The sequence below is a fragment of the Schistocerca serialis genome, chromosome 7 (genome assembly GCF_023864345.2).
Source record: "Schistocerca serialis cubense isolate TAMUIC-IGC-003099 chromosome 7, iqSchSeri2.2, whole genome shotgun sequence".
In the NCBI taxonomy this organism is placed as follows: domain Eukaryota; kingdom Metazoa; phylum Arthropoda; class Insecta; order Orthoptera; family Acrididae; genus Schistocerca; species Schistocerca serialis.
In genome coordinates this window covers 36,769,635-36,795,765 of record NC_064644.1, presented here as the reverse complement: position 1 = coordinate 36,795,765, position 26,131 = coordinate 36,769,635, and the positions used below count along the sequence as shown (strand labels likewise).

Sequence of the window (26,131 nt, the reverse complement as noted above, 5' to 3'; positions counted from 1 at the left end):
TACTGTAATCTTTAAAATAAAATCATCAGCCTCTCATCGTAACCTATTTCGTCGACCAACACCAGTGATGTGACAGCAAGATGTGCAGCAGACATTCCAACTGACTAACACCAGTTTCAACATATCAATAGTTGAATCAAAACTGAGAACAATAGAATCAACAGTTGAATCAAAACAACCTTCGTTCGTTCTGTGTTGTAGGCACCTTCTGCAAATTTGTGAACAGTGGTTACCAACTTCAATGAGCCACAGCATGGGAGGTAACTAAACACACCATAAGAGGACACCCACCCAACATGAAAAAAAAAAAAACATGACAACAGTACATATCCAGACTATACAAAACAACTTTAATATCTGTGTGAACTTTTGTTAAATGATTTGTATTACCAATGTAGCCTGATAAGGTTCATACCTTGAAACATGTTGCTTCATTAAATAATATTGGTATCGATAAATTTTGCGACTGGTAACGGTCTCTGAAAAATATTATCATATATTGATCTTTCGATAGTGTATTCATCAACATGAAATTGTTAGACTTATGGAACATCACGCATTGTTTTCCAGAACTTCAAGGTTTTATTTTTACTCCCCCCCGCCCGGTCTCTCTCTCTCTCTCTCTCTCTCTCTCTCTCTCTCTAACTATTTTACCCAGGGAGGGAAATCAAAATGAATAATTTCCATGTGCTATATCACAGCTGAAGAAATTCAACTTTGTGAAGATTCGCGCAGCCGTTACGGTCGCAGGCTCGAAGCCTGTCTCTGGCAGGGGCATGTGTGATCCTATTAATTAGTCAAAGGGTAAGGAATCTACTTGAAAGCAAGCAAACGCATATATTTTTTATGCTAATTGAAATAACAAAGGTACCAAAGATCCGATCATGCTTCTCTGCATTCGGGCTATGCGCCTTTACATGGCTGAATTGAAAACTGTCAGGAAAGAAACGTCAGAATACTCTTCCAAGTTTTCCAATATACCAGTAACATATTGTAGGATCCAGATGGCTTTGGTTGCAAAGCAGCCACTGAAATCTAGGATGTTATGTTCAGCTGCATATTTTTCAGCAGGATGGTCTACTACACTCTTGGCCAGAGTTTGGCAGTGGCCATTCATCCTCGTGGACAGCTGATTGTAGTCATACCAATACAAAATGCTGTGCAATGGTTGCAGCAGAGGACTGGGGTGTGTGGGGAATACCTATCTGTGAAGGCCTTGGTGAGACCTTCTGGTTAATGGGAAATGGTGGTGTTGTCACTACAGATACACCACCCCAGGTGGCAAGGCTGCATGGAAGTGATTTTTTTTTTTTTACGTGGGATGGTTGGCAGCTGTCAAAATGCAGGTACTATTGGTTGTTGGTGGTTTTCATGTGGACAGAGATGTGTATGGAGCCATCACAAAGATGTAGATCAATGTCTAGGAAAGTGACATGCTGAGTTGAAGAGGGCTTGGTGAAGTGAGATAAGGTGTTGACACCGTGAAAGAATGAGGGTAGGATGTCTTGTCCCTGAGTCTAGATCCTGCAGATATCATCAATGAAACTGACCACACCAGGCGTACGGGGTTTGGGAGACTTGGGAAGTTTTCTCTACATGGCCCATAAGCAGCTTGGCGTAAGAGGGTGGCATGCAGATGCCCAGTGTATTTGTTTATATGTCTTTCATTCAAAGGAGAAGAAGGTATGTGTTACAATAAAGTAGTTTGGTGGACGAGGAATGAGGTACCGGGTCTGGAATCTGGAGGATGCTGGGTGAGATAGTGTTAAAATTGCAGCAGATCATGGGCATGAGGGATGTTGGTGTACAGAGAAGTGGCATTCACAGTGAGCAGAAGGGAACCACGAGGTAAAGGGGTGGGAATGGTGTAGTCGGTGAATGAAGTGGTTGGTGTCTTTGAGACTGGAGGCTACATTATGGCAAATTGGTTGGAGGTGTTTGTCAATGACAGCCGTAATCTTTTCAGAGGCATCACAATAACCAGCAACAATGGTCCAGGGTTGTTGAGTCTGTGAATTTTGGGAAGCATGTAGGAGGTAGGTGTGCAGAGTATCATAGGGTAGAGAAAAGTTCTGGAAAGGGCCTAAGGCTTCAAGGATGGATTGGAGGTTATGGTGGACTACTGGGATAGGATCTCTCTGGCAGAGTTTACATGTGGACAATTCAAACAATTGGAAAAGGCCTTCCACCAGGTAGTCACAATGACTCGGGTTCAATGTTGGAATTAGGTTGGCCTTGCTTGGATGGTTTGGTGCCAAAGAAATTTTTCCATTGGAGGAGTTGGGGGAAGGAGAGTAAGTCTTTGATGATGTATACCAGTTCTGCTGCAACCATTGCACAGCTATTTATATTGGTATGACTACCAACCAGCTGTCCACCAGGATGAATGGCCTCCGCCAAACTGCCCAAGAGCAATGTAGACCAGCCTGTGGCATAACATGCAGCCAAACATAAAATGCTAGATTTCAATGGCTACTTCTCAACCTGGGCCATTTAGAGGCTCCCCTTCACCACCAGCTCTTCTGAACTGTGCAGATGTAAGTTATCCTTGCAACACATTCTTTACTCCCAAAATTATCCCAGCCTCCACTAAACAGTGTCCGCCTCCTAGTCTTATTACTTCCTTCCATTTCACATTCCCTCACCCTCTTTGTGTGCCGCCCTCTGCCAATATACCCACCCATCCTTACTCCTTCCCTGCTCCTCTCCTTTTCTATCCCCCATTTTTTCCTCCAAACCTAACCCTCAACGCTGCAGTCTAGTCCCTGCAACACCCCACCAGATAGTGCTCTTCCTCCCCCCCCCCCCCTTCCAACCCCACCTGTACCCTGCTATCCCTCTCCTTTCCCTTTCCCACTCCTGATTGCTATTCACATGTCAGCCACATTCCAGATTCTGGTAGACGCTGCTGGTGGTAGCAGTCATGAGTGCGTGAGGTGTGCTTGGTTTTGTGAATGTGTGTTCGTTTTCTTTGCTAAGGAAGGCTTTAGCCAAAAGCTGTTACTTGTAACAGACTTTTCGTTGTGCACAAAATTTGGTATGTGGGACATCCACAACTGAGAGGCATGATAATTAATTTGAAGGTGTCCACTTCAGTTGTACCAATTAGTTCTTCAAACAACAGCTGGTTTTGAGATTTTAAAATTCCATCTTCTAGTGTATGAAATTAATGTATCTGGTAACATATAACATGCGGTTGCGCCAGTCAGTGGAAGAGCTCCAATCACCACATGTTGATGGAAACTGTGCAGTGGCCCAGCTGTGTAACATGAAACGAATAATGTCTCATAATGAAACACGTACATTAGTAAATTGTGCCACCAGCAGCCCACACCGCATCTGGTGCACAGTACAGGCAACAAATACTGCCTCGGCTGATGTTATTTCACACTTACTCCACCAGTTCAGGAAGTTCTGCAAGAGTTGTGGGTGGACGAGTTGCTCCACTTATTGATCCATTGTGTCCCGCACATGCTCGACTGGAGAGAAGTTTGGACCATGGAAGTTGATGCATGTCAAGTTTCACAAGCCGTGCATGTGTGGGGATGCTGGAACTGCTCAAATAACATTTTGCACAGACTGAGTGCCAGTCAGCATTCCCTCCACAAACACCGAAGGTGAATAATCTGAAACTTATCACACTCTGCCTTTTAGGTCCAGGGTAAAACCAGTAGGTTCTAGACAAATGTACTCTTTGAGTGAGCACTCCAGCCGTCACCTGTGACACATCTCCAGGGCAGCAAATTATGTATTTTGTTTTTCCTCTATTTTCTTGTAGTATATGTTGTGTAAATTATATTTAAGATGTTTAATCTAGTACTTTATAAGTGTAAAATCAGGCAATTCGTAACTCTTTTATCATTTCTTCAGAACAGCAACCAGCTACAAAGTTCATTAACATATCAGAGTCCACTGGTGGTACTTCAGGAGGGCAACAAGTTGCATATCTAAGTATCTGTCAGCTTTTATAGTTTACTACTTCATTCAGTCTAGTTAGGATTAGGAGGATATGTTCGCGCTGTGTGTGGATGCAGGAAGAGCTGGCCACAATTCGCAAACTGTTGTTATGTGGTTTTGGCTATGGTCAGCTGCCTTCAGGTTGCTGCCTCGGGTTGCAGCTGCGGCAGAGAATCTGGTGCATCATATGGGACACCTCACGTGTTGCTTGTTTCACCCATGGGTTCTTCTGCTGAAGCACATCCTAGTGTACCTGACAGAATGGATCTGCCCTCACAGCAAGGTGAGTGGCAACATGTAACACATCTGCATTGTTCAAAGTGGAAGGTCAATGTAGGAGTCTGACCTCGCCTATCCCCTCTGTGAGTGAACAGTTGGCTGTTCCTTCAGAATGGTCCGAGCAGGCACATGTGGGCAGAGGCTTGCTAGTTATTGGGAACGCCAACATTAGACGCATTATGGAGTCACTTAGGAAGATGCATCAGGTCTGGAAAGAAAGCCTATGTGTATTCGATATGTTCGCCTAGGACAGGGGAGCCTCATCCAAGATATGGAGGCAGCCTTGCCTATGGCTATCATGCTAGCAGGGTGCAGTCGTCTGTTAAGGGCTCAAGTAGGTACCAAAGACACCCGTCATTTGTGATCTGCGGTCATCCTTAGTCCATATTGGTAGCTGGTGGAGGCGGCGGCGGTGGTGGTAGTGGTGGTGGTGGTGGTGGTGGTGGTGGTGGTGGTGGTGAGGGCTGCTGGCCTTGTGCGCAGGGTGCAAGCAGCACTTGCAATTTGCAGCACTGGTGTCCTCTGGTTTGGAGCCAAGTGGAGGGTCTCGAATAAAGACTTCATCAACTCTTGACGGTCTTGCCTGCAGACTTTTATACTGTGTTAGCAGGTGGGGAATTGTAAAACTCTTCCTGTTAGGTCATGCTCCACTACATAAATGGAAGTGATTTCTGGCATTCCCCGAGTTACTGTTATAGGCCCTCTTGTTGTTCCTTATTTATATAAACGATTTAGGAGACAACATGTGCATCCATCTGTTGTTTGCAGATGATGCTGTCATTTATCGTCTTGTAAAGTCATCAGAAGATCAAAACCAACTGCAAAATTATTTAGATATCTGTATGAAGCAAAAATTGGAAACTGACCTTAAATAATGAAAAGCGTGAGGTCATCCACAAGAGTGCTAAAAGGAATCTGTTAAATTTCAGTTACAAGATAATTCCATCAAATTTAAAGACCATAAATTGAACTAAATACCTAGGAATCACAATTATGAACAACTTAAATTGGAAAGAACGCATGGCAGACGATGTGGGGAAGGCAAACCAAAGACAGCGTTTCATTGGCAGAACACTTAAAAGATGCAACAGATATACTAAAGAGACTGCCTACACTATGCTTGTCTGTCCTCTTTTGGAGTACTGCTGAGTGGTGTGGCATCCTTACCAGATAGGACTAAAGGAGTACATTGAGAAAGTTCGACGAAGGGCAGCACATTTTGTATTATCACAAAACAGGAGAGAGAGTATAACAGACATGATACAGGATATGAAGTGGACAACATTAAAACAAGGGTGTTCTTCGTTGCGGCAGGATCTTCTCACAAAATTTTAATCACCAACTTTCTTGTCCAAATGCAAAAATATTTTGATGACACCAACCTACAAAGGGAGAGGGAGAAATGATCATCACAATAAAATACGGGAAATCAGAGCTCACACAGAAGGATTTAAGTTGGTTGGTTGGTTGTTTGGGGAAGGAGACCAGACAGCGAGGTCATCGGTCTCATACGATTAAGGAAGGACGGGGAAGGAAGTCGGCCGTGCCCTTTCACAGGAACCATCCCGGCATTTGCCTGGAGCGATTTAGGGAAATCACGGAAAACCTAAATCAGGGTGGCCAGACGCGGGATTGAACCGTCGTCCTCCCGAATGAGAGTCCAGTGTGCTAGCCACAGCGCCACCTCGCTCGGTAAGGATTTAAGTGTTTGTTCCTTCTGCGTGCTGTTCGACTGTCTATGAAGGTGGTTCAGTGAATCCTCTGCCAGGCACTAAGTGTGATTTGGAGAGTAGCCATGTAGATATAGAGGTAGATTAAGGAGCTACTTGGGTAGCAGAGCACTAGTGGAGTCCGCACGGATTTTTTTAGGCCAGTTGGTAGTTTTGAGGTACTCTGATGAACACTCACCAATAGATTCGCAGACAGTAGCATTGGAGAAAAGATGCTTTGACTGTCAAAATTTTATCAGTACAAAAGCTCATGAACTCAAACTATTCTTGGGACTGAGAGATAAAAACCTGAAGTAAAAAGCTCTGAGATATTTAGCAAGTCATGGAATGTTTATTGGAAGGAGAGATTAGATGCCACAGGAGGGGGAGTGTTCATTGCAGTTGACAAAAATATTGTCTCTACTGAAGTTGCATATAACAATTTTAGGTGAAATCAAATTAATTGTTGGATGTTTTTACCGGGCATCCAACTCTCCTGTGACTGTTCTAAAGTCATTCTAAGAAAGTCTGTGGTCGGTAACGCAAAGGTATACAGATCAGGCAACTTTAACCAGTGGAGTATGCACTGGTACACATGGATTCACCGGAAGAGTTGCAGACAGACAAGTTTGCAAAGCACTTTTAAATCAGTTTACCAAAAACTGCCTTGAGCAGCAAGTTCAGCATCCACTCGCAATGGAAATACCTTGAACCTTGTAACTACGAACAGGCCGGACATTATCGATGGCACTGATATCGAGACGTGGATTTGTGATCATGGTGTCATTATAGCAACTACGGTTACTAAAGTTAAAAAATCAGTCAATAAGGCTAGGAGAGTGTTTCTGCTAGAAAGAGCAGATAAGCAGTTGTTAGGATCTCACTTAGACAATGAATTGCAATCATTCAGTTCCAGTATGATGGGCATACAGGAACTATGGGCAAAGTTTAAATAGATTGTAAATCATGATCTGGGCAAGTACATGTCTAGTAAGGGGGGTTAACAACGAAATTCGGGAAATGTTAACGATGCAAACGCTCGTGCACTCTTGGTTCATATGAGGATGCGAAAATGAAGACAGGTAAAGGTTAGTAAAGATTCATGCATCCGTGAAAAGACCTATGGGTGAAGCATGTAACAACTACCACTGTCTCAGCTTAGCAAATGATCTGCCTGAGAACCCTAAAAAATTCTGGTCCTTTGTAAAATCGCTAAGCGTTTCAAAGGCTTCCATCCAGTCTGGTGTGGCAGCCGAAGAGAGCAAAATGAAAGCCTTAGTTTTAAATGCTGTGTTTAAGAAGTTATTCACACAGGAGAATCGTACAAATATACCATTGTTTGACCATCACACAGAGTCCCATATGACTGACATAGTACAAGGCGTGTTTTTTTTTTAAAGTAAGTACCGTTTTGAAATTTAAAAAAAGACGTGCTAAGATATCTCAATAATTTTATTTTTACATGAAAGCCTGTACCTTAATCTACTTTTCTACATAATTTCCATCAATATTGAGGCACTTGTCATAACGTTGTACCAGTTTTTGAATACCCTCCTCATAGACTTGTTAACCACTGCATCACCACTGTTTTGACTTCGTCATCGTCCTGAAGACCCTGACCGCCCAGGTGTTTCTTCAAGTGCAGGAACAGATGGTAATAACTGGGTGCAAGATCAAGGCTGTACGGAGGATGATCTAGAGTTTGCCATCGAAAAGATGTGATGAGATCTTTGGTCTGATTTGCCACACGCAGACGGGCATTGTCTTGCAGCAAAACGATGCCCTTGCTCAACTTGCCACGTCTTTTGTTCTGAATTGAACGGCGCATATTATGCAAAGGCAGAAATTCCACAAGCAATACTACTTTTCAGTCACAGAAAACTGTGCACATGATTTTCTGGGCAGAAATTGTTTGCTTAAACTTCACTTTTCTGGGTGAATCTGAATGCCACCATTCGATGGACTGTTGCTTTGATTCTGGTGTGATGTAGGCCACCCACGTTTCATCGCCTGATCGCCTGTAACAATTTGGCTTAAGAAATCATCACTATCATTGTGTAACCGCTCAAGGAAAGTCAATGCACTGTCTAAACTTTTGGTTTTTTGCACATCCATCAACATTTTCGAAATCCAACGTGCACGCAATTTTCGGTAATTCAAGTGCTCAGTCACAATGCCATACAAAACACTACAAGAAACATTAGGAAAGTCATACCACAAGGAGGAAATTGTGAAGCATCTGTTTTCTCTCACCTTGTTGTCCACTTCCTGCACCAAACTTTTATTAACGACCGAAGGACGCCCACTCCATTGTTCATCACGCACGTTTGTGCGGGCATCTTTAAACGCTCTCATCCACTTTCTTACCATTCCATCGCCCATAATGTGTTCTCCGTAAACTGCACAGATCTCACGACGAATATCGATCGCTTTTAGGCGTTTAGCACTAAGAAATCTTATAACAGCCTGTACTTCACAGTCAACGGGACTCACAATTATCGGAGGCATGTTAAACACTCAGTACACAACGTCAACAAGGAAGAATCAGATCTTAATGGCGTCAGTGCGTAGACAACAGATGTAGGTACCCAGTGTGCATGTGGAGAACGCTGACCGCAGCGCTGCGGCCGCGGCGTGCCAAAATGGTACTTGCTTAAAAAACATGCCTCGTAATAATGGTGTAGACAAACAACTGAAAGAGATGAAAACAAATAAGTTGCCAGATGAAGATGGAATCCCTATTTGCTTTTACAAAGAGTACCCTAAAGCACTGGCATTTATAGCAAATCTCTTGTCCAGCACAACATCCCCAGCAACTGGAAGAAAGCACAAATGACTCCTGCATAAGAAGGCTAAAAAAAGGGCCGAAAAATTTCAGACCAATATCCTTAACATCGGTTTGTTGCAGAGTTGTAGAACGTATTCTGAATGCGAATATCATAAATTAGAGACTGTGAAACTCACCTTGCCCTTTTCTCACGTGATATACAGCAAACTATGGCTGAAGGGCAACAAGCAGATTCCATACTCCTAGTTTTCCAAAAATCATTTCACAAGGTAATCAACTGCAACCTTTTAATGAAAACACTAGCCGCTGACTAGAGCAGAGTGCTAGCTGCTGTTGCGCATATGTTCGAGATGCGGCCCAAGACTAGTGGGAAGGCCGCCAAGAAGGCTGGCTAGCATACAGAATAGGTTCCCAGATATGTGAGAGGCTCAAAATACTTTTTAAGTAATTGAACCCAGTATGCCGTCCTCCATGGTGAGTGTTCATTGGTGACACAGTATTGCTGAGTGTGTCCTAAGGAAGTGTGATAGAACCACTCTTATTTTCTAATTACAAAAATGATCTGGCAGACAGGATGGGCAGCAATCTGCAGTTGTTTGCTTATGATGCCGTGCTGAACAGGAAGGTGTTGAAGTTGAATGACTGTAGGAGGCTACAAGATGACTTTGACAAAACTTCTAATTGCTGTGATGAATGGCAGTCGACTCTAAATGTAGGAAAATATAATGCAGATCAGTAGGAAAAACAAACCATTAATGTTCGGATACAGCATTAGTAGTGTCCTGTCTGACACACTCACATCGTTTAACTATCTGGGCCTAGCGGTGCAAAGCAATATGAAATGAAATTAGCATATGAAAATTGTGATCAGTAAGGAGAGTTACTGACTTTGGTTTATTGGCAGAATTTTCAGAAAGTGTGATTAACCTATAAGGGCACCGAATGTAGAATGCTAGTGCGCGACCTATTCTTGAGGTACTACTCAAGTTTTGGGATCCGCACCAGGTTGGATAAAAGAAGACTTGGAAGTAATTCAATGGGGGGCCTGTAGATTTATTATCCGTACGCTTGAATAACACGCAAGTGTTAAGGAGATGTTTTGGGAACTCAAATGGGAACACATGGAGGAAAGGTGACATTCTTTTCAAGGAACACTATTGAGAAAATTTGGAGTACCAGCATTTGCAGTTGATCGTAGAATGATCCTACTGCCAGCAAAATACATTTCAGCCTCCAGAAGCCACAATCTGTCTGCTCTCAAACTTGCCCTGCCTGCTGTAAAAAACTCTAGTGCGCCTCAGTGGCATGGCGCCCACTCACTCTACACATCTGATCCACAATGAACCCTATTGCCAAAAATATTCCTTTTTTAATGGTAGACTCAGCTGGTGCTACAAAATATTGCAATATTAAGCTGAAACACTGATAGCTCTCTCTCTCTCTCTCTCTCTCTCTCTCTCTCTCTCTCTCTCTCTCTCTCTCACACACACACAAATGAGGGAGGGGGGAGGAGGGGAGGGAGGGAGGGAGGGAGAGAGAGAAAGAGAGAGAGGGAGGGAGAGAGAGAGAGAGAGAGAGAGAGAGTGGGGGGGGATGATGCTTTATATTGCAGTTTAATATGCCAGATAGAGATCTTATTGAGGGGGGGCAAAGGTAATCATTAATTACATAATTCAGGCACCTAAATCATATGGTAAGTCCTAATTTTTATCAAAACCTTTCCAATGACGTATTACGGTAAAAATTAAGTATTCTTTCTGCAGTATTAAGGCAGAAATTAAATATTCTTTCTCAAGTATTAAGGTAGAAATTAAATATTATTTTCAAAGTATTAACTAGAACTCCCCCCCCCCCCCCCCCCCCCATGAACCATGGACCTTGCTGTTGGTGGGGAGGCGATACAGATGGCCTTGCCGTAGGTGCAACCACAACGGAGGGGTATCTCTTAAGAGGCCAGACAAACGTGTGGTTCCTGAAGAGGGGCAGCAGCCTTTTCAGTAGTTGCAGGAGCAACAGTCTGGATGATTGACTGATCTGGCCTTGTAACAATAACCAAAACAGCCTTGCTGTGCTGGTACTGCGAACAGCTGAAAGCAAGAGGAAGCTACAGCCGTAATTTTTCCCGAGGGCATGCAGCTTTACTGTATGGTTAACTGATGATGGCGTCCTCTTGGGTAAAATATTCCGGAGGTAAAATAGTCCCCCATTCGGATCTCCGGGCGGGGACTACTCAAGAGGACGTCGTTATCAGGAGAAAGAAAACTGACGTTCTATGGATCGGAGCGTGGAATGTCAGATCCCTTAATCGGGCAGGTAGGTTAGAAAATTTAAAAAGGGAAATGGATAGGTTAAAGTTTGTTATGTGGGAATTAGTGAAGTTCGGTGGCAGGAGGAACAAAACTTTTGGTCAGGTGAATACAGGGTTGTAAATACAAAATCAAATAGGGTAATGCAGGAGTAGGTTTAATAATGAATAGAAAAATAGGAGAGTGGATAAGCTACTACAAACAGCATAGTGAACACATTATTGTGGCCAAGATAGATACGAAGCCCATGCCTACTACAGTAGTACAAGTTTATATGCCAACTAGCTCTGCAGATGATGAAGAAATTGATGAAATGTATGATGAGATAAAAGAAATTATTCAGGTAGTGAAGGGAGACGAAAATTTAATAGTCATGGGTGACTGGAATTCGACAGTAGGAAAAAGAAGAGAAGAAAACATAGTAGGTGAATATGGATCGAGGGTAAGAAATGAAAGAGGAAGCCGCCTGGTAGAATTTTGCACAGAGCATAACTTAATCATAGCTAACACTTGGTTCAAGAATCATGAAAGAAGCTTGTATACATGGAAGAACCCTGGAGATACTAGAAGGTTTCAGATAGATTATATAATGGTAAGACAGAGATTTAGGAACCAGGTTTTAAATTGTAAGACATTTCCAGGGGCAGATGTGGATTCTGACCACAATCTATTGGTTATGAACTGTAGATTAAAACTGAAGAAACTGCAAAAAAGTGGGAATTTAAGGAGATGGGACCTGGATAAACTGAAAGCACCAGAGGTTGTGCAGAGATTCAGGGAGAGCGTAAGGGAACAAATGGCAGGAATGGGGGGAAAGAAAAACAGTAGAAGAAGAATGGGTAGCTTTGAGGGATGAAGTAGTTAAGGCAGCAGAGGATCAAGTAGGTAAAAAGACAAGGGCTAGTAGAACTCCTTGGGTTACAGAAGAAATATTGAATTTAATTGATGAATGGAGAAAATATAAGAATGCAGTAAATGAAGCAGGCAAAAAGGAATACAAGCGTCTCAAAAATGAGATCGACAGGAAGTGCAAAATGGCTAAGCAGGGACGGCTAGAGGACAAATGTAAGGATGTACATGCTTATCTCACTGGGGTAAGATAGATACTGCCTACAGGAAAATTAAGGAGACCTTTGGAGAAAAGAAAACCACTTGTATGAATATCAAGAACTCAGATGGAAACCTAGTTCTAGGCAAAGAAGGGAAAGCAGAAAGGTGGAAGGAGTGTATAGAGGGTCTATACAAGGGCAATGTACTTGAGGACAATATTATGGAAATGAAAGAGAATGTAGATGAAGATGAAATGGGAGATACGATACTGCATGAAGAGTTTGACAGAGCGCTAAAAGACCCGAGTCGAAACAAGGCCCCAGGAGTAGACAACATTCCATTAGAACTACTGACGGCCTTGGGAGAGCCAGTCCTGACAAAACTCTACCATCTGGTGAGCAAGACGTATGAGACAGGCGAAATACCCTCAGACTTCAAGAAGAATATAATAATTCCAATCCCAAAGAAAGCAGGTGTTGACAGATGTGAAAATTACCGAACTATTAGTTTAATAAGTCACAGGTGCAAAATACTAATGCGAATTCTTTACAGACGAATGGAAAAACTGGTAGAAGCCGACCTCGGGGAAGATCAGTTTGGATTCCGTAGAAATATTGGAACACGTGAGGCAATACTGACCTTACGACTTATCTTAGAAGAAAGATTAAGGAAAGGCAAACCTACATTTCTAGCATTTGTAGACTTAGAGAAAGCTTTTGACAATGTTGACTGGAATACTCTCTTTCAAATTCTAAAGGTGGTAAGGGTAAAATACAGGGAGCGAAAGGCTATTTACAATTTGTACAGAAACCAGATGGCAGTTATAAGAGTCGAGGGACATGAAAGGGAAGCAGTGGTTGGGAAGGGAGTGAGACAGGGTTGTAGCCTCTCCCCAATGTTATTCAATCTGTATATTGAGCAAGCAGTAAATGAAACAAAAGAAAAATTCGGAGTAGGTATTAAAATCCATGGAGAAGAAATAAAAACTTTGAGATTCGACGATGACATTGTAATTCTGTCAGAAACAGCAAAGGATTTGGAAGAGCAGTTGAACGGAATGGACTGTGTCTTGAAAGGAGGGTATAAGATGAACATCAACAAAAGCAAAACGAGGATAATGGAATGTAGTCGAATTAAGTCGGGCGATGCTGAGGGAATTAGATAAGGAAATGAGACACTTAAAGTAGGAAAGGAGTTTTGCTATTTGGGGAGCAAAATAACTGATGATAGTCGAAGTAGAGAGGATATAAAATGTAGACTGGCAATGGCAAGGAAAGCTTTCCTGAAGAAGAGAAATTTGTTAACATCAAGTATAGATTTAAGTGTCAGGAAGTCTTTTCTGAAAGTATTCGTATGGAGTGTAGCCATGTATGGAACTGAAACATGGACGATAAATAGTTTGGACAGGAAGAGAATAGAAGCTTTCGAAATGTGGTGCTACAGAAGAATCCTGAAGATTAGATGAGTAGATCACATAACTAATAAGGAGGTATTGGATAGAATTGGGGAGAAGAGGAGTTTGTGGCACAATTTGACGAGAAGAAGGGGCCAGTTAGTAGGACATGTTCTGAGGCATCAAGGGATCACAAATTTAGCATTGGAGGGCAGTGTGGAGGGTAAAAATCGTAGAGGGAGACCAAGAGATGAATACACTAAGCAGTTTCAGAAGGATGTAGGTTGCAGTAGGTACTGGGAGATGAAGAAACTTGCACATGATAGGGTAGCATGGAGAGCTGCATCAAACCAGTCTCAGAACTGAAGACCACAACAACAACAACAACTAGAAATTAAACACTATTTTAATTTTTTTTTTTGCAATTTGAGTACCTCTGACAATTGTTACATATAGCGCACTATTGATTTACATCAGTCACATCACTGCAATGTATTTCAGATTCTAATCTTTCGCCAGTCACATTTCAGACTTCAGCATGAGTTTCACTGTCTCTGGCTGCCATGAACGATCTTACTCTTTCACATTTAGCAACATTTTCTAATAGTATTTGGTGTAATACATACCGACAAATTACTTACTTGGATGCTCAAAAGCGAGTTTGCGCCTCCATTCATTTGCAAATATCATAAACGCATTTGGAGGTCTCGGTATCTTCCCAGCTCTTTTCCGCAACCACTCACATGCCTGCCTACGTTCCAGCTCCAATTCTTGCTCTTGAACTGCAGTCAGGACTTTATCTTCCTGATCGTTGCTACTTCCGGCAGCTTGACTGTAATCTGCATTGCGAGTATTAGCACGTTCTGATGGCGACCCACCTATGTGAAGCACAAGAAATTAATTTTTAGCACAAAATGTACAGCATTCCCGATTACTCAGTTTAGGTTAAGTTATTAAACAAAATAAAATGAGAAATCTGATACTTAATATAGCTTTTGGAACTAACAGTTCCTTGCTCAGGAAGGAGAGAAGTAACATGCTTCAATACATGGTAGACAAATAGGTGCCACAAGCATAATAAAAGAAAGAAGACACATATAACTGACAGAAAATTCATATTTCAGTCAAACCACCACTTTTAGACTTTTCAAGGGACTTGAAAAAAATAGTGTAAATTACAGGAAAATGTAAATGGTAGGAAATTACTTTTGAAGAACATACTAGTACTTTACAAAACATCAGTAAGTAATTTTATTAATTTTACTTACCTTACATTTGAAATCCTTAGTCTTACATAAGATTTACATTTCATTTCATGGACACATTGATAGTTCATACATTTTTACCAAAACATTCAGAATTATAGTTTGCTTCAAATTCTTCTAGTGAATTTTTGCTGGCTTGTGTGTGTGTGTGTGTGTGTGTGTGTGTGTGTGTGTGTGTGAAGGGTAGATCCATTGAGAGAATTGCGTTCCATAAAAGTCACTACAATTTTGTTATTTGTGTGTGGATACATTGCAGCACAATGAAATATAATTCTGTAGACATGAAATCAGTTGAAAAGCACAGTACAATTTTAGCTCTAATGTCAGGTCTCAACCAAACAAATACCTTGCAAATCAAGATGTATTCCTGCATATCATAGCTGATGCATGTTATGGTCCCCTCCCCCACCAATGTTTGTGAATGCTACTTAAAAAGCCAACACACTGCCAGCATCATTTTATGTCAATGATGCCATTATTTTTCTGTTTCTCTCTATGAACATTGTTTAATTACATGTAAACGGTAGGAATTTATTATCATGGTAACACATGAGGAAGTGCAAATTAACAATAAAAAAAAATTAAGCAACACACACAAAATAAAATTGAAAATTAAGTACATGCAGGGAAAATGTTAATTCAGAGAATGTAAAAGTGGAGTTATATTGTGTATCATTTTAATATAAATTTCAACTCACTAACTGATACTGGCTACAACTAAATTTCTTCGTTTTAGACAAGAGACCCTCCTGGTCTCTCTCCATATCTGTCTGTGTCTTCTATCTACAAATAGAAAATACTGATTTCGCTGGCATTTAACTATTTAAGATCCTATAATTCAACATAGGAATGAGTGTGTGTGTGTGTGTGGGGGGGGGGGGGGGGGGGGGGGTCTCTATAGCAAATACAACTAAACAAGAGAAAGAAGACATGCAAGAATTTTACCCTTCCTGCAAAAATATTATGCAGTTGAGTTACTGAAACTTAAGTTTTTACAGAAATTTAAATTTTGAAATTACCCTTAGTAGTTTTATGTCCTCTTGTTGAAGACTTGCTCTTGGACATGGACTCAGTCTTAGTGCTATTTTCTTTCCCATCAGGCTGAAACGGTATGTGAAAACTTAAAACACAAGTATGCCAACACTGAAAATGTAAATGAATAAGATATGGTCTAGAAGGAAGATTCTTACCATGTCTATGACTATATGATATAGGGTTCAAATTAATGGTATGAGTATAATAGAAAGACACATTCCACGTGGGGAAAATATATATAAAAAACAAAGATGCTGTGACTTACCAAACGAGAAAGCGCTGGTAGATAGACACAATAAAAAACACACAAACACACACACAAATTTCAAGCTTTCGCAACCCTAGGTTGCTTCATCAGGAAAGAGGGAAGGAGAGGGAAAGACAAAAGGATGTGGGTTTTAAGAGAGAGGGTAAAGAGTCATTCCAATCCCGGGAGCGAAAAGACTTACCTTAGGGGGGATAAAGGACAGGTATACACTTGCGCGCGCACACACACACACACACACATATCCATCTGCACATATACAGACACAGGCAGACATGTGTAAAGGCAGAGAGGTTGGGCAGAGACATCAGCCAAGGCGGAAGTATAGGGCCAAAGATGTTGTTGAATGACAAGTGATGTACGGGAGGCGGCAACTTGAAATTAGTGGAGGTTGAGGCCTGGTGGGAAATGGGAAGAGAGAAAATATTGAAGGGCAAGTTCCCATCTCCGGAGTTCTGATAGGTTGGTGTCAGTGGGAAGTATCCAGATAACCCGGACGGTGTAACACTGTGCCAAGATGTGCTGACCATGCACCAAATAGTCAAGGAGGAAGATGCTTACCATGTCTATCACTAACTTTGGTGGTTCCCAACTGCCACAACCTTCCTCATCAATGTCCCTTATGTCTGGAGGCTCTACCTTTATCTGAAAGTAAAAACACAAAATAAAAGAACAATCTAAAATGAATCAACATTTCACAATTGTCAGATGTTCACAATACTTCAGGTGATGCTGTAGCACAAGCAAATTGTCAAGTGAACTGAAGACCCAGTGCTTTTGTCACATGCGTGAGCTAGGGAAATTTGAGTTGGAGGTTCAGAAAAACTGTTAAGATGTTGAATTATAAAAGGTCTGGGTACAGTTTTCCACTATAATGTATACTGATGTTATAGAAGTGGCCAATTTCTACCTTACACACACAATAAATGAGCTCTGGAGAAATAATAATAATAATAAAACAAATGGTGCCAAACACTACAAGATCCACTATCTGTCAATGATCTCTTCTGAAAATGCTTACTCTCCAAGCATTATATCTCAATTTTCCATTCCACTCTTATCATCTCACTTCATGAATTCAGTATCATTTCTGCCACTATAACTTTCTTTCCTCTCTCGTAATTTTTTTAATATCAGTTTCTTTATCAACATTTTTAAATGTAATAATCCAGATACCAAAGAAAGTTGGTACTTACATGTTAAACAGTTAAATAAGCACTTTAAGTATTTACTATTAATTACGTCAACCATTCTTTTCTGTATATTACTAGGTAATTTTCTCCTGGTTAAAGCACATGAAAGAGAGGCATTATTTTAGACTACCACTGCAACCTAGCAGTAGGAGTACCATAATTGCACGGTGAAGCTGAATATAACAAGTTGTGTTGGCAACACAAATAGTGGATTACATCAGCATTTCCTCTCTCACGTCTTCCCTCTCCCCAACAGCAAAAATGTTCCCGTAACTTCGCCACCACTCATGGTAAGAACCATCTGCCTTCTGTGCCACTTATAACTCGTTCAGTCACATCAAACGTCAATAGGATGAAAACGGAGTGAAGTCAAATGAGACACTGAGTAAGAACTTAGAATTGAGGTAAACCTTACTAGGAAGAGATGTTAAATGGGTGAACTTTTAGCATTGATTTCACGGGTCTTTCACAGGGGCATATGCCACAGAATCATGAAAAACATAAAATCAGAGAACGTGAAATTGAGGTTCCGCTGTATATTGTTTGGTTTAATAATAATGGCACCTTCTCAGGTCAAATGTTTCAGAGGTGTACTAGATATCTGAGAGCATAATATTCAGGAAAACACAGTAACTAGGAACAAAAAGAAGTTACATTCCTTAACAGGGTAGTCCTCTTTGGAACATTCTTTTTTGCTTATAATGTTCTCCAAGTTGTCTAAGTTATTGTAGTGTTCATTCAAATTTGCCAGACACTTCATATCAAGTTACAAGACAATTTGCAAAAAGTTTCTCTAAAAACGATTCACAGAAAAAAAAAAAAAAAATAGTCGACACGGCGACCAAAGTGTCAGCACACAATTCCAATGCCTAACAGGGATTGTGGAAATTATGAATAGGTTAGAACTTGAGATCAGACCAGTCTTTTACAACTTCTGCACAAAAGCAGAGAAAAAGTGTATCGAGCAAGTAGAGCAGCAAATGACAGAAGCTGTTAAAGAGGTCCACAGGACCAACATGGGCATGAAGAAGACGGAGAACCTCCTTTTGGATCTGAAAGGATTGTTGTATGGACCGGAGACCACTGACTAGATGTATGTTTAACTTAACGAAATAAAATGTAACCCAAAACTTCAAACACATTTTTCTCAAAACTGTATTTTTCAAGTTTGCGGGAAACATAATCTGAGAATGATACATATGATTTTGATCATAATTTGATGCCAGCATTCTGAATTGAATTCTCTATCAGCGCACAAAGATGTTTTGTGATATTTTCAAAAGTCTATTTTCTATGCTCACTTCTGTCTCAATTTTTTGGGCAAAGAAAATTATATTTGTCTCAATACTCAACACGTCACTATTTTGTTAGATCTTAGTATTTTTCAATTATCTCTTTAGGCTGATGGACAATAATTGAAAATGGCTTAGGCAGTGTTCACAGTAGCATTGAACAGTCATCAGAAGTCAGCTGATAACATCAGCCGACAGCTCAGTCATGGTGCATCCGACCTCCTTTGCCAGTTTTTGGTGGGGTCAAGGTGGTTAGAATCTATTCTACCTACGAAGTAGGCTAGATTTTAAGCTTCAAGGCTGGGATGGATACCATGATGCCTCTGTGTTTGGAGATGAGTGCTGCAATGCAGCATTTGCTATTAAAACAACGCCGAATGTATGTAAATGAACTACATCTGTCTCGAAAAGAACATAGTGAGTACTGTACACTCTGTCCTCAGTTACTGGAATTGCCAGACAATGCAAAAACATCTGACAAGGCAAAAACGTCCGACAAGGCAAAAATGTCCCAGAATGCAAAAACGTCCGACAAGGCAAAAACGCCATGCAACAAATGTCAAAAACGCTTTAGCTTCGAGATGTCGTAATGCTTCTCCGACCATGGGTTAGCGTCCAAGGAGACAGCCACCTCTGAAGCTAATTGCTGTATGTGACATTTTTCATATTTAAGCATGTTTATTATGAAAATATGTAGTTTCAAAGATACACCGTAGTAAGGGTCTCTCCAAAACATGTTCCAAATATTTATTATGCTACAGAGGTATAATGTGCGACTTCAATGTATAAAGGTTTTGCCAATGAGGTTGTGAACACACAATGATTCACGTATGCATAGAAAGTAGATATGATTCTATTGTATGATACATGGATAAAATCTGTGTTAGTATGCAAGTATTATTTAATTAATGAAAGATAGATTTATGGTTTCAAAGAAGCTCATTAAAAAAATGTTGTAAATTAATGCAATACTGAATGTACATTCAGATAATCAGATTCTAGTACTGGAAACTTCAAGGCACTTTAAACACTTGCCCAGTGGATTTGACAAAGGAAGTAAGAAGATTTCTGGTGGAACCATTATTTCTTATTAAGAGCAGTTTTTATTAAAGAAAATATACTAAATTATAGTGTCTTTTAGTGCGCTTGCATGAAGCATAGCTCCAAAACTTTGTACAGAATAAATTTTGTAGTATTTAGGGTGCAAGAATGAAAATGTTAGCTTTTAAATTAGTTTTTAGCGCATCGTAAATAGCAGCCAACATACCACACTAAAACTTGGAAATTGTACTTTACAGAACATAATACAGGCCTAAATAATGGAAAGTTGTAATCACCAGATGTTGAAAACCGAAATATCATTGCTACTTTTGGCTGAGGCAGAACTGCATTTTTAATGTGGGTATTTTATGTTTTAACAGAGCTCAAATAACACCCCTACAAGTACTCGAAATTATCTTTTGTTATCCAAACGTGTTTCATGTTGGGTCATCAGCTTTACAAGCTCAAGATGATTCATGGTGATCTTGAAAAACAAGATTACAAACACTGTTTTGCTGAATTTATTTTTGAAGTTGTGCAGACATGAAGTTTCAAATAAGATATTCTAAACACCTAATGCAATGAGAAGTGGAAACCCATACGCCGCATTTGCAAACTACTTCATGTAACAGAATCACCACCCTACTGGCATAAAAATGCCAGTAGGCAGTAATAACAAATTCTAGACAGCCAATTTCCACCTACCACAACCCAAAAAAGATCCACTACAGTAACTTTCCAGGTATAAGATACACCATCCTTCTCACTTAAACAAATTATTTTTTGTGGTTGTAATTTACATTTAAAATTTCTGATGAAGTTTTTCTCTACTTGTGGTTTCCACTAAAACTGCAACTTCAGTTCACAAATTCCAAACTGTATCTCAATTACGACATTTTTCGTCCTCAAGACGCCACAAACTCCTCCTGTGACTACACTTATCACTTTCTCACAATCAATGTTTCGTGTTGTGTCGGTCAATATGGCTGAAGAAAACAAACTGATTTGAATTTCACTGAGTGTCACTTAAAATCCGTATGTTTGAGCAATGAGATTGACTACATTGTGACCATGCACATAGTGGCATTCTGATTTGAAAAGGTCAGCTGTCTTCAGCTGTCTGTCATTCATGGACTCCACAAGATACCAGTGCCACTGTGACTGCAGCCTTATGCAAAATTATTTTGTTATTACAGGTCCAATGGCAGAGCTCTGGGAATTTACGCTGATGACCAATGTCCCAGTTCGGTGCTTCCACCCAGTGCAGCAGTTACATAGAGTGTCCGATGCGAACACAAAGAATATTTCTTCAAGACAAAAGTGTACAGAATAAAATTATATCATCATATTCAGCATACTTTTTATTTCCCTATGCCCAAAGAGAGATGTCCCCTTCATCGAGTAGGAGTGTTAGAGAACTTAAATAGAAAAATTTATAGAATGAAGTTACACAAGTTACACACAGCAGGAAATACCAAAATGCAGCAGCAGAAAGAATTTTAGCCAAAATAGTCACAACGCCAAGACCCACCACAAATGAACATGGGACTGAAAGGGTATCTGATGAAATAAAAGGAATTATTTAATTCATTGGGGTGGGGGAGGGGGTGGGGGGGGGGGGAGGGGGGCGGGGGAGGGGGGGGGGGAGAGAACAAAAATTTAATTGTGACAGGGTGCTGGAATTTGATAAGAGGAAAAGGAAGAGAAGGAAACACTTGAGGAGAACGGGGACTGTGGGAAAGAAATGCATGGAAAGCTGCCTAGCAGAATTTTTCACAGAGCACAACTCACAAGGAAATGTCCCAAGGTGCGAGATCAACTTTCTGAGACCACCTACGAATATGGTGGTGTAGGTTACAATAAACTGCAACCATTCACCATGGTGAGTTCTAGTTTGCGAGTATCAACAAAACAGAATTTCAGAATTTCTTATAATCCACTAGAGCATTAAAAATGACATTAATTACAAAATGGCTCTGTAGCCTAGCTGTAGAGTTACTTGACATGCACACTGAAGGTTGTGGGTTCAAATCCTATTGTACGCAACCTACTTATTTTCTATGATTTTATCAAAAGGACTACTTTTTTTTTTCAATTAACTGTTTTAAATGTACTTTCTTCATTTGTAATACTTTGTCACATCATTTTAATCATTGCAGTAACTTTTTAATTTCTTCTGATTTTTTACTGCCTTCTATTCTTTTTTCCATTTGCAATCTTTGTCCATGTGATTTAATTGTTTTTCTTTATCTTTCTTATATTTAAATGTTTGAAAACATAATTCTATTTCTTAAAAACAATAGACGAAATAATTATTTATGCTGACTGCACAATGGCAATGAAAATTTTGTTTTCTTTGCAACATGTACACTTCTTTGGATGATAAACAGCACACAAACATTTAATACAAGTTATGCTCACACACAATGAACAAAATAATGCAGAATTAACATTGTTTTATAAATAAAATAAAAATTAATGCAAAATGACTAACGGGACTTACAACTGCAACAACATGGGTGAAACTCAAAAAGATGAAAAGCATGGAATTAAATTGAAGTAAATATATACAAGAATTCAAATCACATGGGCAAAGACTACAGGAATAAAAGATTGGGACAAGCAAAATAGTTAATATCATGATTAAAACTATTAAAGAAAGTATCAGAAAGGGGGAAAAATATTAATGACAATAATGGTCACATCCTTTTCAATAAAGATTTTAAAACATTGATTACATTTGACAGTATTTAAACTTAAGTTCTCAGCATTCAGCAAGTAAATTAACCACTAGGCTACAGAGCCGTTTTGTAATTTATGCTATATTTAAGGCTCTTGTAGATCAGAAGAAATTCTGAAATTAATTTTTGTCGATTACTCACAACAAGTATCCACCAAGCTGAATCACTACATGGTGAGATGCCTAGGCCCTAACATAATGACAAGTAAGGGATTTTGAAATCAGATTTTAAACTGCCCAACATTACCAGGAGCCATTGTGGACTCTGACCAAAATTTCTCGATTACAAGCTACAGATACAAACTGAAGAAACTACAGACAGTAACAAATCAGAGAGAGGGGACCTGGGACCTGGATATGATGAAGAACCAGAGCTTCTTGAGAGTTGCGAAACGAGCATTGGGCAAATACTGAATAAAACGGGAAATAATCAAGTAGCTGTAAGTGATGAAATAGTGAAGCCAGTAGAGGATCACATGAGCAAAAAGGCAAGATCCAGCAGAAATCCTTGGACACCACATAAGGAATTTAATTCAACTGATGAAAGGAGACAGTATAGAAACAAGGCAAAAAAGCCCACAGAAAGGAATATAGATGTCTAGGAAATGATGTTGACAAAATGCAAAATGGTTACACAGACAAGTTAGAAGAGAAATCTAAAGCTGTAGAATTACGCATTACAAAGCAAAAGATATATGCAGCTTATAGGAAAACTAAAGAAATCTCTGGACAAAAGAAAAGCAGCAGAATGAATATAAAGAGCTCAGATGACAAACTAGTGTGAAGCAAAGAGGGGGAAAATGAAAGGTAAGGTGGAGATGAGATGGCAGAGTGGTACTGCAAGAAAAATTTGCTGGAGCTCTGAAAGACTTACATGGAAACAAGGCACCTGGAGCAAAATAATCTCCTTGAGAAGTATGAACATCTTTGGAAGAAACGACCAAAACTGTTACAGATAATATTCAAGATATATAAGGATTGCTGAAATAACCAGAGACTTGAAGAAGAATGTAGTAATCCCAATAACACATGTTAAAATTGCCAAACCATTTGTTCCGTAAGTCATTGCTGCAAAATTACAATATTAATTATTTACATGAGAATAAAAAGTAAGGTTGAAACTGACCACAAGTAAAATTAGTTTAGGTTCCAGAGAAATGTACCGGTTTATCCAGAACACAATGTCACTGAGCCCATAAAAACTGATTTACTGATTAAAACAGTACAATTCATCAAAATTTTTTCAGGCCGGACCCACCTGGGCCAATACATTTTAGTCAGTAAGATTTCCAAGAGTTTTCAGCATCCTGGAAGGCGTGGGTTGGAATTTCCTATAGGGCACAGTAACAGCAGCTTTCACATTGTTGATTGTCTCGAAACAAGTGCCCTTTCGAGGTATCTTGAGCCAGGGGGGGCAGGGGGGGATAGTTCAGAAATGTAGGAGGATGTTGCCATGTCATTTTTGACCATATAACCCTCACATAGAAAGCAGTGTGGCTAGACACATTATCTCGGTGGAGTTTCTGAACTAGTGATTGTGGCCTGACATGCAAGGTCCTATTTCTTCAGTCTTTGAGCACTTTCATATAAAGGCAGCACTGATGGTCTGTCCAGAAAATATGAACCTGTGGTGTATACCACTAGCATTGTAAAAAACAATGAACATTACTTTCACATTCGATCTGCTCATGCTGGTCTTCTTGGAGAGCAGTGGGCGGGGTGTCCCGCTCAGAATTCTGCCTATTTGTCTCAGGATAGTATGAAAAAACCTACAACTCATGTCCCATTACACATTGGCCAAAAACATATCATCATTTCCACACAACCCTCAAAGTTCAGCACAAACTAGCACTTGTGGCCGCCAGCCAAAATTTTTGAGACTATTTTTGCACACACTTTCTTCTTCTACAATTGTTATCCGTCAAACAATCATTCTATAGTCAGTGTTCAAATTTTTATGCACACGAGTCTCATAACCTCCACCTTCTGATGTTCACTGATGTCCAGATTGAGTTTTATTTTCAGCATCATCCTGGCCTTCCACAAAAAATCCTGTGCCATCGAAACACCTGCTGTTTTGACAGACATTAATTCCAAAATGTCTGTACAGTAACTGGAAACATTTCAACAGCAGACTTTCCACCTTTCACACCAAATTTGATTGCATACCATTGGAGGAAATGGGTTTGGTCGTGTTGGGAAGCTAGCAACCCCCATCAACTAAAGTGCGCATCATTTATGACGGCGGCCGAGTTTAGGGTCGTTCTGCGCATCTGACGTCACAAAACACAGTCAGCCAATGAACAGAGAATGACGTTGCCAGAGCTCGACTGCAGTGCAGAGCACGGACGAGTGTCTTCAGTTTTAGAATCAGTCATTAATAAAGTAATTGAACAAAAGCTATGTCTTGATAGCAGACTTTCTTTTATAGGAAGTTTGGAAAAAGCATTCTTTATACCAATTGCTTCATATACTATTAATTAATTAAACCAAACAAGCAATAAGCCTCCTAATTCAGGCAATAGCAAGGAAAGGTGTTTGTATCATTCTCACTAACCGCCTTTTTGCAAAAAAGAACAAGCGGTAATTGTTATTTCCTATTGTACTTCGACGAAACGTGAGTAATTCATAGTCATACCAACAGTGATTGTCGGTATTTTGCATGATATTTTTAAGTCCTCCAGGAGATGCATTGAATGACGAGCTGCGTTAGCGTAATGGTTAAAGTGTATGGCTCCTAAACGAGAGGTTCTAAGTTCAAACCTTGTTTGGTGCTTAATATTTTCTTTATTAAAAAACAATATCGAAGTGTCTTATTTCATGAATTTTATTCATTTGAAAGTAATTTTTTGAAATTTCTAGTGGCAACTAAAATCGACCATATGGAAAGTATACGCTATGGACTTTTACCTCTGCAAACTCTTCAAAATTTCGTGCAATGGTTTACTACATCTAAGCTGCACAATAACTGCGTTGAACATCGAAACAAAATTAAGTCATTTATGGGGGGAAGGTATCAGTCAAGAAGATGTGTAAAAATCAAATTTTTGGGCCAAATAGTTTTTATGAAATCGAATGATAAAGTGTGTCAAAGCAGTCGAAACACCATATGTCTGCACAGGCGAGCAATACAATGATGACAAAATCGCGGACATCGCAGAATGCGGGGAGCACGTCTCTGTAGCAGCGAAAGGGTTAATGCGGCCGTGGTGGCTTTACTTCATAAACTGTGCGCTCCCCCCTAAACGTAAGTTTACGAACTATACTATGGCGCTGCTTCTCTTGGCGTGTACAACTGGCAACGCAGCAATCTCCCGCGTCTTGGCGGGCATGCGCGAACCGCCAAGATAAAAGAATTGAACTATAGTTTGACAGGTAGAACACACCCCTGTCAATAGAATTGTCAGAATAAACTAGTAGCATTACTTCCTAGAAAAACCTTGTAATAACATGTCATTAGGACTTATTTTGGAAGATCAATTGAAAAATGGCAAACCTACAGTTATAGTCTTAGATGAAGTTTTTGACAATGTTGGTAGAATATGTTCTTTGAAATTCTTAATTTATCAGGAATAAAATACAGGGAGTGGGAGGTAGTAACACCCTGCAGTTCTTAGCCAGAGATGAGAGGGTGACACTGGTCAAGATGGGAGTGAGTTAGGGTTTTAGCCTCTACACCATGTTAATGATTCAGTACATTGAGCACGCAGCAATGGAACCCATCACAAAAAATGTGGAAATAGTATTAAAAGTTCAAAAGAACATAAAAACTTTATGGTCTACTAACAACTTTGAAATTATATCAGAATCAGGAAAGG

The 26,131-nt window shown here is 40.1% G+C and overlaps 1 protein-coding gene across 3 annotated transcripts in view; it reads right to left on the bottom strand.

Annotated features, from left to right (window-relative positions):
* Positions 1-26,131, bottom strand: part of LOC126412526 (protein tramtrack, beta isoform-like) — a 143,566-nt gene that overhangs the window by 45,120 nt on the left and 72,315 nt on the right. For all 3 annotated transcript variants that reach the window (XR_007575303.1, XM_050082165.1, XM_050082163.1), the window contains exons 7-9: positions 16,609-16,692; positions 15,767-15,848; positions 14,124-14,360 (exon numbers count right to left, since the gene is read on the bottom strand). Coding sequence is in view for 2 of the 3 variants with exons in the window: in XM_050082165.1 (XP_049938122.1) it covers positions 14,124-14,360; positions 15,767-15,848; positions 16,609-16,692 (403 nt within the window). In the remaining variant the exon portion in view is untranslated. The remainder of the gene's footprint in view (positions 1-14,123; positions 14,361-15,766; positions 15,849-16,608; positions 16,693-26,131) is intronic.